Raw genomic sequence first — 15702 nt, 5'->3', positions numbered from 1 at the left:
AGAATACTTCTGGAACATGGTCACACAGCCCGAAAGACATACAACAACCCTGTGATCCCGGCCATGAAAGCCTTCGACAACACACTGTGCTATGCATGTTAACTGAAAAAGAAGTGCGTGAAGCCGATTGGCTGAGCCTGCAAAAGTCCTGCGGATTGATTTTGATACTGCTTCTGTTCTGCTGCTGCAGAACCAGTTTGGAGAAGTTTTTTCACTTCTGGCTGAGTACTGCTAGAGAGCAGAGTGTACTCAGAGGGGCCTTGCTGTTTTGGGGCCTGTTTGCTGCTGGGAAAAGAGGATGAGGAAACAGGACTGTATTCTTCTCTGAAGCAGATTTGTGGGCTGAGAAAGGACCATTTATGACTGTGGACTTCTGTAAGTGATCAGAGGGACCATTGTAAATACTACTGTTTTTGATTTCTTGGAATCAGTAAAGTTCCTGTATTTTGTTCTGCAAACCTGAGTGACATGTTATTGTTCTGCGGGTGACGCAAGAGCTTCCGTTTATCATAATCAAATCTGTAACATACAAGTTTTCCCATGCCTCGTCTATCCAGAACAAAAAGGCAATATGGGATAGTAGTTGGAATTGTTTAACCAGGCAGAGATTGGCCATACAGCTCATTGGGTGGCCTTAGTTCCATGGACGTCTTGTATCAACTCTGAGTGTCACATTGGGAACATCTACACTGCAGAATTAATGCAGTTTGACATCACTTTAACTGCCATGGTTCAATGCTATGGGATCCTGGGAGTTGTAGTTTGGTGAGACCCCAGCACTCTTTGGCAGAGAAGCCCAAAGACGTTGCAAAACTACCAACTCCCATGTTTACATTGGGCAAGCAAGACTTGATTTGCCCTCCTTTTCTGGGTCTATTTATCCAGCAAGCCTTGAATTTTAACTTAACTTTCATTTACTAACGATACAAATACAAACAAACAAACACAAGGAAAACTCGATTAGTAAGTATTAGATTATCTTGAAATGTTAACAAGGGTATGTTTTTTGTACAACTTGAATTTTAGAATCATAATTGCCTTTACATGGTGATCCTTGTCAAAGGTGTGCAAAGTGTCCTTTTGAGCATCTTTTCCTGAATTCGAGTATCTGTTGTATCTTAGAGTTTGATTTGTTTGTTCTCTTGAAGGGACGGAATGACAAGATGGCTACCAAGGCAGTATATAAACTGGACGATGGAGACCCCTTCCCAACCAACTGCTTCCCAGCCAGAAATCTTTTGCGGCCACGATATGAGGAAGGTGATGTTGTCCGCCTTTTTGCTGATAGGACCTCCGTAATGTGACATGAAGCACAATGGTTGCAGCCCGATGCCTTTCTTCCCCCAATTCTTGCTGGCAGCTGCCAAGCTTCAGTAGTACTTCTTTCAAGGATCATATATCCTACTAGCATTGCCCAGCCACGCATTGTTGTGGCTTATGGGAATCATTTGCTGGCCAGGTGGAATAGCAGTGAATAGTCTTGCAGCTTAAAAGCCTGACCGCTTTCTACATAGGGCATCCTTGCTAGGCCAGGTTGAATGGGATGGAGTAGCCTCATGGCTTCAATGCCTGGGGGTTTTTCACCTAGGGGAAATCTTGGTTGGCCAGGTTGAATAGCACTGAATAGTCTTGCTGCTTGCAAGCCTGGCCGCTTTCTACCTTGCGGAATCCTTGGTTGACCATGTTGAATAACAATGAATAGTCTCGGTGTGGCAGGTATGAATGCTGCAATTAGCCATCTTGATTAGCATTTAATGGCCTTGCAGCTTCAAAGCCTGGCTGCTTCCTGCCTGGGGGAATCCTCTGTTGGGAAGTGTTAGCTGGCCCTGATTGTTTCCTTTTTGGAATTCCCAATTTCCCTGCTTTCAGAGTGTTGCTCTTTATTTACTGTCCTGGTTTTAGAGATTATATTGTTCGGTATTATTATTCCACAGTAATGATTTCATATTATATTTATAATCTTATATTATCTGCTTAGAAGTGGATTATATGAGGCCCCTTCTACACAGTTGTATAAAATCCACACTGAAGTGGATTATATGGACTCAAGATAACCCAGTTCAAAACAGATAATATAAGATTATAAATGGGTAATATAGCTGTGTGGAAGGACCTTGAGTCTACACTGCCATATAATCCAGTTCAAATCGGATAATCTGTATTTTATAGGCAGTGTGGATCAGGCCTAAGTGCCCTCTGCCTCTGCCCTGGGTGCCATTTTGGCTGAGGGAGTTGCTAGGATACGAAGGGGGCGGGGTCTAAAGGCAGCGGGGGTGGGGGGTGGGGGTGGGGGTTGTGCTAAAGACAGCAGAGCCTACCTTTCTAACTGGCAGTTAGGGGGAGGAAGGCTCTTCCTCATCCTCTGTAATTTGGATTATTTTTCTAGTTTTTTTTAAATTGAAAGACATATTTTGGATGACTATGTCTTTTGTAGCCAAATTTGGTGTGATTTGGTTCAGTGGTTTTGTTGTTTACTCCATAGTAAAACGAACTTTACATTTTACACGATTTATATACTCGTGCACTGTAGTACCGTATATGCTTAGCACCTTATAGTTGGTCACTTTAACACTGAATCCTGGTTACTGTATCTGGACATTATTGATGTTATTTCGGTTTTAATTCCTTGTGAATTGATTTATTAGGTTCTGATTGTTGTATGGTTTTAACTGCTGTATGTTTGTTGTGGTGTTGGAAACCACCCTGAGTCCCTTGAGGAGATAGGGAGGTATATAAATAAAGTTTTATTTATTATTATTATTATTATCATCATCATCATCATCCTTATAAAGCAGGCATGCTGGTTTTTGCATTCATCGTTTTAGGAGTGGGTCACTGGCAGGTGGCGCGCCGGACAGCAGAGCAAACCAAGATCAAATTGCTCTTTGGCACGAGGTCCACCCAGATCAAATGGCAAGAGAAAGAAGTACTGAGAGGAAACCTTCAGCATCTCAATGAGAAAACCCTAGATTGCACACAGCTGGTGAGTCCATCGTCTTGAGAGCAAGGGATCCCTGGGCAATCTGCCTTATAGTCACATTTCATTCCTGATGTCATTGGAGCATTGCGTTTAATGATTCCACGTACATCTGCTGTCAGCTCTACATGTCTTTTAGAAGATGACCTTCAGTGTGGTGGCACCCACAATTTGGAATTATCCTTGCCTCAGAAATTGCACTTGCTCCACAATTTTTCAGTGGGGCTGGGGGTGCAGTCACACAGAGCAACTGAAAGATAGATTGTAGGGGAGAACTGAAGAAAAGGAAATTCAGTTGCACAGACGTGACCCATCTCATATCCCAATAGAACCAGGTTGTGGAGTTAAATACTTACCTGTATTGGGAAAGCTTCACTCTTTCTAATCTGGCCATGTTGGTGCTGTAAGTGAAGAAGCATCAACACTTGTATACAGAGCAATATGGGATTTGTTTTTCATCTGTTTAGATCTGTGTAACTCGGAGGGTTTTGGTCCACTTTTGTGGGGATCCTGTGCCTGCAAAAGTGGACATCCTCTTGTATTGCAATGCTAGAAAGTTGAGGAAAATTTCATTATGGAGGGAGGGAGCAATGTCAAGAGTGTCTTGCCATGTGTACACCCCAGTCCTTCTTCCATATCTTCTTATTTCCAGATGCAACTCCATCATGTGAAAAGCCCTACAGATCTGTGCTCAGTGGATGTCAGTAACCGGAATTTTTCTTCGGTGAGGGCTTGGGTTTTATGGATGGATTGACCTTTTTGGGTATCAGATGAAATTGTAGCAGCACCAAGAAGATTAGCTGGGATGGTGACAATCTGATTGGTTTAGCAAACACTAACCTCCCCATTCAAAGTCACAGACATGAGGGGGGGGTCGCATTTGGGGTGCAGAGAGGAAGGTTGGTCCTCCAAAGTCAATGTGGGACACATCTATTTTCATAATTTTAAGGCAAAACTTTAAGGGCCACTGAGACCAAAGAAAATATTGTACCCAGAGATGGCTGCATGCAATATTCAAGCTGCACTTTTTGATTTCTCTTTATCATTTCTACAGGCAAAAGAAGAGGACTTTGAGCAGTTTACCTCTGTTGCCTATATCAATGCCACAGAAAACCTGCTGACCCTAGGCAAGGAATGCTCAATGCTTTGTTGGCTTAAGCTTTGATTGTATGTGACTTCTGTCGTCTGCTGACTTATGGTGACCCTATGAATTGTTCATAGGGTTTCCTTAGGCAAGGGATCCTCATTCCTCAGTAGTGTTTTTGCCAGTTTCTTCTTTTGAAAGAGAGCCTACAGAAATTGTCTTCCTTGATGGTCCTTCTGGATTTGGGGAAGCACCCCAGAATTTTATGTGGCAGTCCAAAAAGGCAGCTTTTCCCATGGTTCAATGGGGTTGTAGCTGCAGCATTATTCTGCATTGAGTTATGGGATCAGAAGCAGGGGCAGAGCTAAAAGGATGGCATACTATGTGAATGGCATGTAGCATTCGGAGGTTGTAAGCTCCCTCTGCAGCTGGTCATAAATCTCCCATGTGAAGATAAATAATTCCAGGCTACTGAAAGAAATAACAACAGCAGCAATTGTTATTGTGTTTCTTATCCACATCTCCACCAGGCAAGCCAATATTAGCATGGTTAAAGCATGATAACACCCATCACCCAGTGCATATAATATATGGCCAATACAAGCAACCAATATACAACAAATGGAGAATAAACATGGCAAGGCTCATGGCAGCTCTTCATGGTTGTGAATCTAGTTTGTGGCTGAAGTTATGCATCTAAGAAGAGCTGCTTTAAAATTCAAAGGAGCTGTTCAAGAGAAGAGTGTCACCCTTAAAAATTCAGACTAGAACCTGGAAGAAATTCATTGGTCCTGTTGACAAGCAAATTATTCAATTATAATGGAAAGGGCTGGGTGACTTTTTCTTCCTTTGAGTTCTTTCCTTATGAGATGAACAGACTGAAGAGACTTGTAAATGTATTTGACTATTCATATCTTCTGCTATGTGCTCATGTCTGTCTCTTCGGTTCTCTTATAGACAAAGAGTTTATTTTATTTTCAAAAAAAGTGTTACAAATGTGGATATTCGCAAAGCCTTTCTTATCTGAGGTGCTTGGGACCAGAAGTGTTTTGAGTTTTGGATTTTTCCAGATTTTAGAATGCATATTTGCATAGATAATAATAACAACAACAGCAACAACAACTTTATTTTTATATCTTACCCCATCTCCCCGAGGGGACTCAGGGCGGCTCACATGGGGACCAAGCCCAACAACATACAATAAGATACTGCAGTATAAAATACACAATATAAAATACAACAATATAAAATGCGTAATATTCAAAACACATTAGACGTACATAACAAGGAACCTTGGAGATGAGATCCAAGTCTAAACACAAAATTCATTTATATTCCATATACACCTTATACACATATCCTGAAAGTAATTTTATAGAAAAATTTTAAAAATAATTTACCCATAAAACAAAGTTTGCATACACTGAATCCTCACAAAGTAAAAGTGTTATTATCTCAGCCATCAATGTGGTCAATTTTGGATTTTGGAATTCTGGATAAGAGATGTTCACCCTCTATAGTGATCTATCCAACTGACATGTCTTTTCCTCTCTTTTTTTTTTAAAAAAAAGATGTTTTTCGCACATTTCCTGAGTTACGAGAACTGGAACTTTCCTTGAACGGCTTGAGAAATCTTAAAGTCAACGCTGGGGACTTCCCTCACTTGGAGGTAAGATCAAAAGTGACATTGGGAACTGAATGGGGCTTTCAGAGGAGCTAAATAAAGCCTGCTTTGAGTTTTGAGAAAAGAGGACCTCTCCTGAGAGACTTCCAGCTCTCTATAGAATGATACTTTCTCTATTGTACACTCCCCATTCCATCTAATTCATATCTTGCCTTCTTCCCTCCCATGGACAGGAGGAGGAGGTCTCAAGAGAGAGTGTTATCTACAAATATCTAGCCCCGTCATAGAGTTAGAAGAGACCCCCAGGCCATCTTGTCCAACCCTCTGATTGTGTCCTCCTGATAGATAGCCATCCTGTCTTTGTTTAAAGACCTCTAGAAAAGGAGATTCAACCTAACTCCCAGGTAGAAGCACATTCCACTGTCAAATCACTCTTACCATCAGGAAGTTTTTCCTAATATTTCTGTGGAATCTCTATCCTTCAGTTTGAATTTGCCAACTTGGGTTGCCCAAGTGCATGGCTATGAGCATAATGGTTGAAGCTACTCAGGAACCTGGAGGTTCAAAATTAGGGACCTATTGCCCCAGCTGTAGTAAGGACTTCCCATCACACTGGAGTATGGTCCAAGCAGATAGAATCTTTGCTGTGTTGTATGTTTGTGTGTGTTGTTTTTCTTTCTCCTTGCCCTGGAACTCTCTGCCTTTTCTTCTCTCTAGGTTTTGGATCTCTCCTACAACAACCTCTCTCCTGAGGATGTCCAAGCTTTGGGGGTTTTGTCCCACCTTAAAGTTCTCCATCTCACTGCCAATGGGCTGAGTGCACTTCCACTTGACCTGGCTGTTCCTGAGAGGTAAAGGAGGCTACAGGAAAATTAAACTGATACTCTCATAAGTTATATGTTTGGATTAAGGAGATTTCCAACAAGCCATGTAACACTCTTGAGTGATCTTGACCCAAGGGCTCTCTCCTGATCTTTTCACAAAGTTGTTGTGAAGTTAAAGGAGAACAGAGTCCCATACTTCTTATGTCCTTGGGAGAGAAAGGCAAGATAGAAATGAAACTAATAGAATCATGTCGGAGGATTTAGTGATCCCTGGAGAGGTATTCTCTCTAGGCCAGTGGTTCTCAACCTGTGGCTTCCCAGATGTTTTGGCCTTCAACTCCCAGAAATCCTAACAGCTGGTAAACTGGCTGGGAATTCTGGGAGTTGTAGGCCAAAACACCTGAGGACTCACAGGTTGAAAACAACTGCTCCAGGCCTTTCAGCATGACTTGTTCCAGTGGAAGTTGACCATAAAGTTAGATTGTGAGGTTGTTAGCCATCTTGAGTCCCTACAGGGAGAAAGGTGGGATATAAATAAAGATAACAACAATAGTAATGTTGCACTGCAAAACTTACAGATTCATAGGGATAACATTTTAATCAAATCTGGGAATCATCCAATCTGCAAAAGTCAAGCCTACAAATGTGGAAAGAAGACGGAATATTGAAATGGATAGGAACAAACATTCATGCCAGCCTTATTTTTTTATGCAGCTCTCCCCACTGCACAAATGTGGCCCATAGGGATTGTGGCCTTCAGCCTTGAAAGATCTCTTCAACTCTCCTGTAGATATTTCATTCTTTATCCCAGGATCCTATTGTCCTGTCATCCCATTGCAATTTCTTTAACGATACAGGAGGTCATACAGTATTTTTTCCTTCCATCAGCAGTGAAGAATCCCCGAGGTTCCCAGCTCTGGAAGTCTTGCTCTTGGACGACAACCACCTTTCCCACCCAAATGTTTTCGTCAGCCTGGCCAACTTGCAAAAGTAAGGAAGACTTGATTAATTATTGGGGAAACTAGTCCAGTAGACATGCGCTCCATCCCATTGCAGATGAGATTCAACTGTCTGGAGCCATATTTGAAAACGTGTTCATTATTGAGAGGTCAGAAAGACTTAACAAGAAAAAAGACAATAACGTGAGAGAACCAATGGGGTATAGCATTGGACTGACAGTGCAGCTAGATCTTAGAATTAGTGTATTTTGACACCATCATAACCACCATGACTTTGGTGGGGTACCTTGTAAAATTATAACTCCCGTGATTCCAGGGAATGGAGCCATAGCAGTTACGGGGATGTCAAACTGCATTAATTCTACTCTGTTAATTCTACACTGCAGCTGCAGCATGAAGCCCCATGTTTGAATGCCATTTAGCCATGAAAATCACTGTGTGACCTCAGATAAATCACACTTTCTCAGCTTCAGAGAAAGACAAAGGCAAACCTAGGAAAAAAAATCTGTATAAAGAATCTTGCCTTCTTATATAAAAGAAGAATATATTAAAAATTGGATAGGATTGTCTTAGGGTTGCCATAAGTCAGAAATGCCTTGAAGGCACACAATGATAGTAATCAGTTTTAAGGGTTTTAACTGTTTGTTTTTAATCCTGTTAATATTTAAACCTATTTTGATGTTCATATATTTTTAGGTTTTAAACTGTATTGTGTTGCTTTTACTGTAAGCTGCTTTGAGTCTCTTATTTAGAAGGAGAGGACAAACCTGGCTTTGGGAGCAGGCCTTTGAAAAATAGCATAGTGCAACCATCTTAACTCCATGCGGGGACATGAGAGAAGCCTCCCACAAGGATGGTAAAAACATCAAAACATCCGGGTGTCCCCTGGGCAACGTCCTTGCAGATGGCCAATTCTCTCACTCCAGAAGCAACTCCGGTTGCTCCTGACACGAAAAAAAAACTATTATGCAATGTGATTACGGAACAACCTTGTTTTTGGATGACGTGTTTTAACATTGAAATGTATTTTAATTATGCTTTTAAATTCAATTTTATATTTATGTTTTATGTCTTAAGGCACTGTATAAGTGTTGTTTGTAAGCCGCCTTGTGTCCCCCTCGGGTTAGAGAAAGGTGGGGTATAAATAAGATAAATAAATAAAATATTATTATTATTATTATTATTATTATTATTATTATTATTAACAATAATGATAACGATAACAGTAATACAACAACAGCAATAATAATAATAATAATAATAATAATAATAATACAATAATAAAATAATTATTGTCCCAACATAAAATCTTGGTCTTGGTTGCTTTTGCTGAAGCAGAATTTGCCTATCCTTGTGTAAGTATAGTGTGGGCTGAGATCAGTTGAACTTTTAATTACTGTCAAGGTCTAAGGGTCTAGCCCAGGCATGGGCAAACTTCGGCCCTCGAGGTGTTTTGGACTTCAACTCCCACCATTCCTAACAGCCTCAGGCTTAAGCGGCTGAGGGGCAAAAGGAAAGGGCCTTAGGCTGTTAGGAATGGTGGGAGTTGAAGTCCAAAACACCTTGAGGGCTGAAGTTTGCCTATGCCTGGTCTAGCTGTATACAAAACCATAAATAATTCAACAAGTTATAAATGAGCCAGGCATCTGATACAGCAAGAAGAGCCTCTAAAGAGAAATTTGCCAGGTTTTCTGTATAGCTTTAGATGCTGAAAGGTCCCATCTTCGCCATGCTTCACAAATGTCTTCAATTATGGGAATTTCAAGGTATATCTATACTATAGAATTAAGTCTTGCTGTCCTCCCGAAAGGGACCCCACGGAGAAATCCATATGGATAGCTTCCCCATGTTTGTCCAGAATTAGGCTTGGGGTTGGAAAGTGTCTTGCACCCTATTGAAGGGATTCACGCAACACTTGGTCCTCCCTGCACTACATCTGTGTCTCCTTAGCCTGAAGCAGTTAAATCTGGACAGAAACGGGATCAGAGAGGTGCCGTATCTCCAGCAGGTAGAGAAGGCTCGCTTCTCCATCCACCCGCTTTCGGCAAAGTCCGGCATCAAAGAAGGTCTGCGGAGCCGGAAAAAAGCTGGCAAACAGCTCCACCAGGACCAGCCCTCGAAGCGGAACAAGACGCCGGACTATATCATTCTTCAGAACAGCAAGGATCCAGAGAGAACGGGTGAAGCTCTTAAGGGTTTGTGGTTGCTGATGTAAAGAACACAGCCTGATTTCTCCTTCCAGCAAATGTGCTCAAAATGGCCAAGAGAACACACAAGACAAAATATAGGGTTGCCTACCACAATCAGTATGTATAATAATAATAATAATAATAATAATAATAATAATAATAATACTTATTACTTGATGTTTTACTGCTGGAATATTTGTTATTAACGTTTTTTGCTGTATGTTTCAGGCTCGACCCCCATGTAAGCTGCTCCGAGTCCCCTCCAGGGAGATGGGGCGGGGTATAAAAATAAAGTTATTATTATTATTATTACTAATAATAACTTTATTCTTATACCCCGCCCCATCTCCCCAAAGGGACTCGGGGCGGCTTACATGGGGCCAAGCCCGGAACAACAATATAAAAACAAAAACAAACAGTAAAAACAGATCAATCAACAATAAAACATCAAACAACGATAAAAACAGTCATAAAAGTCACATACAAAATAAAATCTTGTATGTAGGAACGTATGATATGTAATCTGTTTTAAGGGTTTTAGCTGCTTATTTTTAATTCTGTTAATGCTTTTTAATTCTGTCAACTCTTTGGAAGAGAGTTAAAAACTTGACTTTTCCAGTATGCCTTCAATTAACTAATCCCCATGACAGACCCCATCTAAATGAAAATCGCTCTATTTTGCACATTATTCTGCTCCCCTGTTGGAAATGACTTGATGCCCTATCCTACTCCAAATCCCCTAGAGATCATGTCATCACCTGTTTCCTTACCCAACCAAACAGTGTGTACAATTCATATATTGGCGTTTTGTTCTAGACCACCCTCTCATTTTAGTTATCTAATTGCCATTAATTGGTGATTTTGCTTTTATCATGTTGCATTATACTGTCTTATTGTACTATTTTGTATTTTGTAGTTTTAATTTGTTTGTTTTATCTGTTTGATGATGTTGGTTATTGTAAAGATGTCATGATCATTGTGTTTTATTCATGATTGCTATGTTTAGGTTGACTGTTTAAGGTTATATATTTCAGCTATTCTTATACAGAAGCTGGGAGCCTCTAAGGCATGGCCAGGAAAAGGGGCGTGGCTTCACCTTGCTGGTGGAAGCCTTAGAATTCAAAATTTAGCAGTTGGAATTTGGCAGTTGGAGTTTGTCGGTTGAGCAGAGCAGTTGGTTCTGTTCAGTGAGAAAGGAGTGTGATCGAAAAAAAAGAGATTGTGGGAGGAAGTTGAGCAGCTAGAGAGTTTTAGCGGAGAAGGGCTAAAATTAAAGTTGCTGAGCCTTTAGTAGGAATAACTAAAGAGCTGAGGCTATATCCCTAAGTCAAGGAGGGCTAGGGTTAACCAGTTTAACTCCCCAGTCCAAGTTTGATCGGGTACAGATCAACTAAGTTCAAGAAGGACAATATTCCTAACTGAAAGAAACAAGTAATATAAAGCTGATACCATACTAAGCTCAGTGAAACTATTGAGAAATCTTGCAACACTTACTGTACAGAAGTAACATCGTTCACCTCAAGATATAACATTCTTGCAACCATCAAGCTTTGTGCTATAAATAAACAAGTTACTGTTTCTTCAAATGTTGCTTATTATTTGAGCAAAGCATCTTTCAAAGGTGGTGGCAGCGACAACATAGAAAAGTGGAATACATAGAGGTAGAAGGTGAATCCTTCGCAATTTGGTGGCAGAGGTGGGATCCAAAAAGATTCCATCCCTGTCATCACATCAAGTCTTTACATTTGGTGGCAGCGGTGGGATCCAAAAAGATTCCATCCCTGTCATCACATCACACTTCTTTACAGTTATATATGCATTTTATTTTGTTTACTGTTTGTTCTTCGGGCTTGGCCGCATGTTAGCCACCCTGAGTCCCTGTGGGGAGATGGAGGCGAGATAGAAAAATACAGTATTATTATTACCGTTATCATTATGATTATTACTTAATTCTATTTTGATACTCATATATTTTTAGATTTTAAATGGTTTTATGTTTATTTTACTGTAAGCTGCTTTGAGTCTCTTATTTAGAGCTTTTTGGGCAGGAAAAGCACAATCAAAATGATGATGCATTTTAATATATTGGGTTTATGGTTCCCGTCCCCTTGATTTGGTCATGTAAGCGTTATTTATTGTTATAATTGTATTTTTTACTTTGTTTAATAATGTGTTATTATGTTGTTATGTAATGTTTGTGTTGCTTTTATGACTGTAAACCGCCCTGAGTCCCATCCGGGAAATAAGGCGGTATATAAATAAATTTTTTATTATTATTATTATTATTATTATTATTATTATTATTATTATTATTATTAATCAAAGGGATTGGAGTGTATGATTCCTGAGGTCTCTCCACACTCCATGAATCTATGAGTTTGTTTAACCTGAGCAGGGCAATGGATGTCCAAGGATCCTAGGGGCAACTCATTTATGGGGTTACCATAATTTGGAGCTGACTTAACAGCAATGAACAACAGAGATTAAATCAATTCAGCTGTGTTGACTTTCAAAGCTGGCTGCCTATCCTATGCGGTGTTGCAACGGGTTATACCGCTGAGCTGCTGAACTTGCTGACCGGAATGTTGGCAGTTCGAATCCACGAGATGGGGTGAGCTCCCACTGTTAGCCCTAGCTTCTGTCAACCTAGCAGTTCGAAAACATGAAAATGTGAGTAGATCAATAGGTATTGCTCCAACAGTGCTCCATGCAGTCATGCCGGCCACATGACTCAGGAGGTGTCTATGGACAATGCAGACCCTTTGGCTTAGAAATGGAAATGAGCACCAGCCCCAGAGCTGGAGATGAAAAGGGAAGCCTTTACCTTTATCTGTGTCTCTGTGTGTTGCTTCTAGCCATTGAATGTTTGGCTTTGTGTCTATACATGCTGGAAGTCCCCTTGGGGAGATAGGGAGGAATACGAATAAAGTATTATTATTATTACTCGTATTCATAGTTCTAATGTTAACATTACTTTCTCTCTTCCAGAGGTAATCTTCCCATCCTGGACCCCAGAGTCACCAACCCAGGTAAAGAGTTCCTTTCATTCTCATTATAACCAGCCATGGAGCACAATGCTTCAAGCCACTTTTTTTGCAGCAGCCCTTTAAACTGAATGGGAACTCCTCACATATGTGGCAGTGGATTGAGAAAACTCCCTAAAGGTTGTTAGGGAAGACATAGGTTTTTGACCACTTCTTTATCATAGTGGCTGGCATCATCCCATTAGTGACACCTGATGATACAAGTTGCATTTCACTGCGGATAGTTTGATTAATAGTGAAAAATTCTATTTAATATGTTGTTTTAATTGCACATTGTTTTTAAGGCATCAAATAGTTACCTATGAGTAAAGCCGCCTTGAATCCCCTTCGGTGTTGAGAAAGGCGGGGTATAAATATGGCAAATAAATAAATAAATTCACACGCAGAGTGACACTGCGGACATTGCACAGCTGGCATTGGCTGAAGTTCTACAGATGGAACTCTTGCACATTTTTTTACTTTCACTGACCCCTTATGACCCTCAACTTGGTGAATGTAGAGGACTCACTGTACAATTTCTGTACTAGGTGTTGTGGTAATCTCTGAGTGGTTGGACTCAATTTAACCCTCTCTGGGGGGAGATTCCACCAAAATGCAGCAGAATAGCAAAAGCAAAAGCTTTCAAATGCAACAGTTACTTTCACGGGGTGAGCAAAGAGAAGGCTTTCAGCTTAGGATGGCAATTGATTGCAGAGTTTCAGTAAAAGTTCAAAAAGTATTTCTTCAGGTAAAAAGAACTCCATTGTAGATAGAAAGGCTTGGGAGCTGTCTAGTCTACTCTAGACTGGTTTCTAAGGAAATATAAGAAAGGAAAAATAACAAACATCTACATAGTTACATCTTGCCAGGAGAGACAGCAAGATGCTGCTTGTTGGCTAGAAGAACAAAGGGAGAAGAGAGAACCAAAATGGTTCCAACCTCATGGTCCAGTTTATTGGGGCCATAAAAGACATTCTGACCAATGAGAAGTTAGTGTTCCTGAAGATTCACATTTCTACTAACTTCAAAGTAAGGGATGTGACGTAAACAGGATAGAGTGAAACACAGTGAAGCCTGTCTAGGCATTCTTTGGAAACAGGGAAAGGATTCCCTCAATCTAACTCTATCATCTATCTAACTACATCTAGACTTGAGTAGTCCAGGGTGATTCCCAACACTAAGTGCCAGCCAAATTTTGGATATAGGAATAATAATTTTATTTTTGTACCCAGCTTCCATCTCCCCAAAGGGACTCGGGGTGACTGACATATGTCACAAGGTGCCTAAAACAACTCATAAAATAAACAGACAGTACAATACAAAATAAAACCACGAGTATTTAAAACAACAGTTTGAACTCAGAACATTAGTTTTTGTTTGACCTGGGCTTTCATTGCTGACTCCTCCATGCCCTTCCTTGCAGGAGCCTTCTCCTTCTCCTCCTCCTTCCCCGCAACCAGATCCCAAGACTTCCTGCGTCGACGAAGATGCCGAGTTCACTCTTCCTTTGCCAGAACTGAGGTTCCTTAGTTTGGCGGACAATGAGGTGATCCGATCCTTCCTTTTGCATTGTTTCAAAGTCAGGCTGATATTTCAGAACAGGGGCCAAAGGCCAGATGTCTGAAACAACAATACAATAGTAAGTACACAGCAGTTATAGAATCACAGAATCTTAGAGTTGGAAGAGACCACATGAGCCATTATTCCAGTCACCTTCTGCCAGGCAGGAAAAGCACAATCCAAACACCCTTGACAGATGGCCACACAGCATCTGTTTCAAAGCCTCCAAAGAAGGAGCTTCCACTATACTCTGAGGCAGTGAGTTCCACTGTTGAACAACTCTCACAATTAGGAACAATAATGTTCAGGTGGAATCTCCTTTCCTGTCATTTGAACCCATGGCTCCATTGAATCCTAGAAAACAAGTCGGCTCCCTCTTCTTTATAACTGCCTTTCACATATGTAATGGTGTTCATGTCTCCTCTCAGCCTTTTCTTCTGCAGACTTCTCTTCTGTGGCCTATAATAATAATAATAATAATAATAATAATAATAATAATAATAAGTAGTAGTAGTAGTAGTAGTAGTAGTAGTAGTAGTTTTTCATTTCTATCCTGCTTTTCTCCTGTGGGTGGGATTCAAAGCAGCGTACAACATATAAAATTCATACAAATACATTAGACACCAATACATGATCAATTAAAACATCATATCCCGATATAAAAACCCACTTACATGTCAAATAAAACAATTTTAAAACTTAAAACAAGCACCATTTAAAGATATCCACAACCTACACATTAATCCTCAGTTCTTTGAAAGGGGGTTCTGTGTTTTGAATAATTTCTTATCATTATGGATCACAAAAGGGATAAGAGAACAGGCTCCTGGCATTTACGATAAATTCATGTTTCTTATGGCTTAAGTCATATATGCCTAGATGACTTCAGTTTACTTCAACACATGCTACCCATGATTGCCTTTGAAAACTCTCTGAAAATGTCAGGTTTAAAATGCTTCACCAGGGCTAGATACAGGAATCCTATAACTCCCCTGTCAAAGTAGCTTCACGGAATTGGAATGGGAAGTGCTTTGATTGTGGGTTCCAGCCTAATTCCAGTCTCTGTGGACATATCTGTAGTGAATTAATAAGATCTAGATCTCAGCGAACTGTTGTAGATACCTGTGGATACTGTAAGGCACTTTGGGTCCTGTTTGGGAGAAAGATGTGATTTTAAATCAAACCATTAGCATCTGTGTTTCCTGTCTAAGCATTGAACTAAAAATATTTTCTTCCAGATAGAGACCTAATAGGAATACCAGGGGGAAAGTTTATGTTCTGAAGTTTGGAAAAGTTATAGTTTAGAACAGGTATGGGCAAACTTGGGCCCTCAGGTGTTTTGGACTTCAACTCCCACAATTCCTAACAGCCGCTAGGCTGTTAGGAATTGTGGGAGTTGAAGTCCAAAACACCTGGAGGGCCCAAGTTTGCCCAGACCTGTTCTAAACTTTAACTTTTCCAA

General features: G+C 40.5%; 1 protein-coding gene and 1 long non-coding RNA gene across 5 annotated transcripts in view; one reads left to right on the top strand and one right to left on the bottom strand.

Annotated features, from left to right (window-relative positions):
• Positions 1 to 15702, top strand: part of xrra1 (X-ray radiation resistance associated 1) — a 36353-nt gene that overhangs the window by 7342 nt on the left and 13309 nt on the right. The window contains exons 2-11 of one of the 4 annotated variants that reach the window (XM_062974430.1): positions 1149 to 1260; positions 2826 to 2983; positions 3630 to 3701; positions 4032 to 4104; positions 5633 to 5730; positions 6403 to 6536; positions 7401 to 7499; positions 9419 to 9663; positions 12646 to 12686; positions 14104 to 14226. In XM_062974430.1, the coding sequence (XP_062830500.1) occupies positions 1164 to 1260; positions 2826 to 2983; positions 3630 to 3701; positions 4032 to 4104; positions 5633 to 5730; positions 6403 to 6536; positions 7401 to 7499; positions 9419 to 9663; positions 12646 to 12686; positions 14104 to 14226 (1140 nt within the window). In that variant the 5' untranslated portion in view covers positions 1149 to 1163. Of the gene's footprint in view, positions 1 to 1148; positions 1261 to 2825; positions 2984 to 3629; positions 3702 to 4031; positions 4105 to 5632; positions 5731 to 6402; positions 6537 to 7397; positions 7500 to 9418; positions 9664 to 12645; positions 12687 to 14103; positions 14227 to 15702 lie in introns of all 4 variants that reach the window. The other 3 variants (XM_008120686.3, XM_062974429.1, XM_062974431.1) reach the window with 3 other exon arrangements.
• On the bottom strand, positions 13874 to 15566 carry LOC134297313 (uncharacterized). The gene is made up of 2 exons (XR_010004020.1): positions 14394 to 15566; positions 13874 to 14300 (listed from the first exon to the last, which is right to left on the bottom strand). It is a non-coding gene; the product is annotated as an uncharacterized LOC134297313 (long non-coding RNA).

The sequence above is a fragment of the Anolis carolinensis genome, chromosome 3 (assembly GCF_035594765.1).
Source record: "Anolis carolinensis isolate JA03-04 chromosome 3, rAnoCar3.1.pri, whole genome shotgun sequence".
NCBI classification, from domain to species: domain Eukaryota; kingdom Metazoa; phylum Chordata; class Lepidosauria; order Squamata; family Dactyloidae; genus Anolis; species Anolis carolinensis.
The sequence above is the reverse complement of the archived record's forward strand: the minus strand, read 5'-3'. Positions and strand labels throughout refer to the sequence as shown.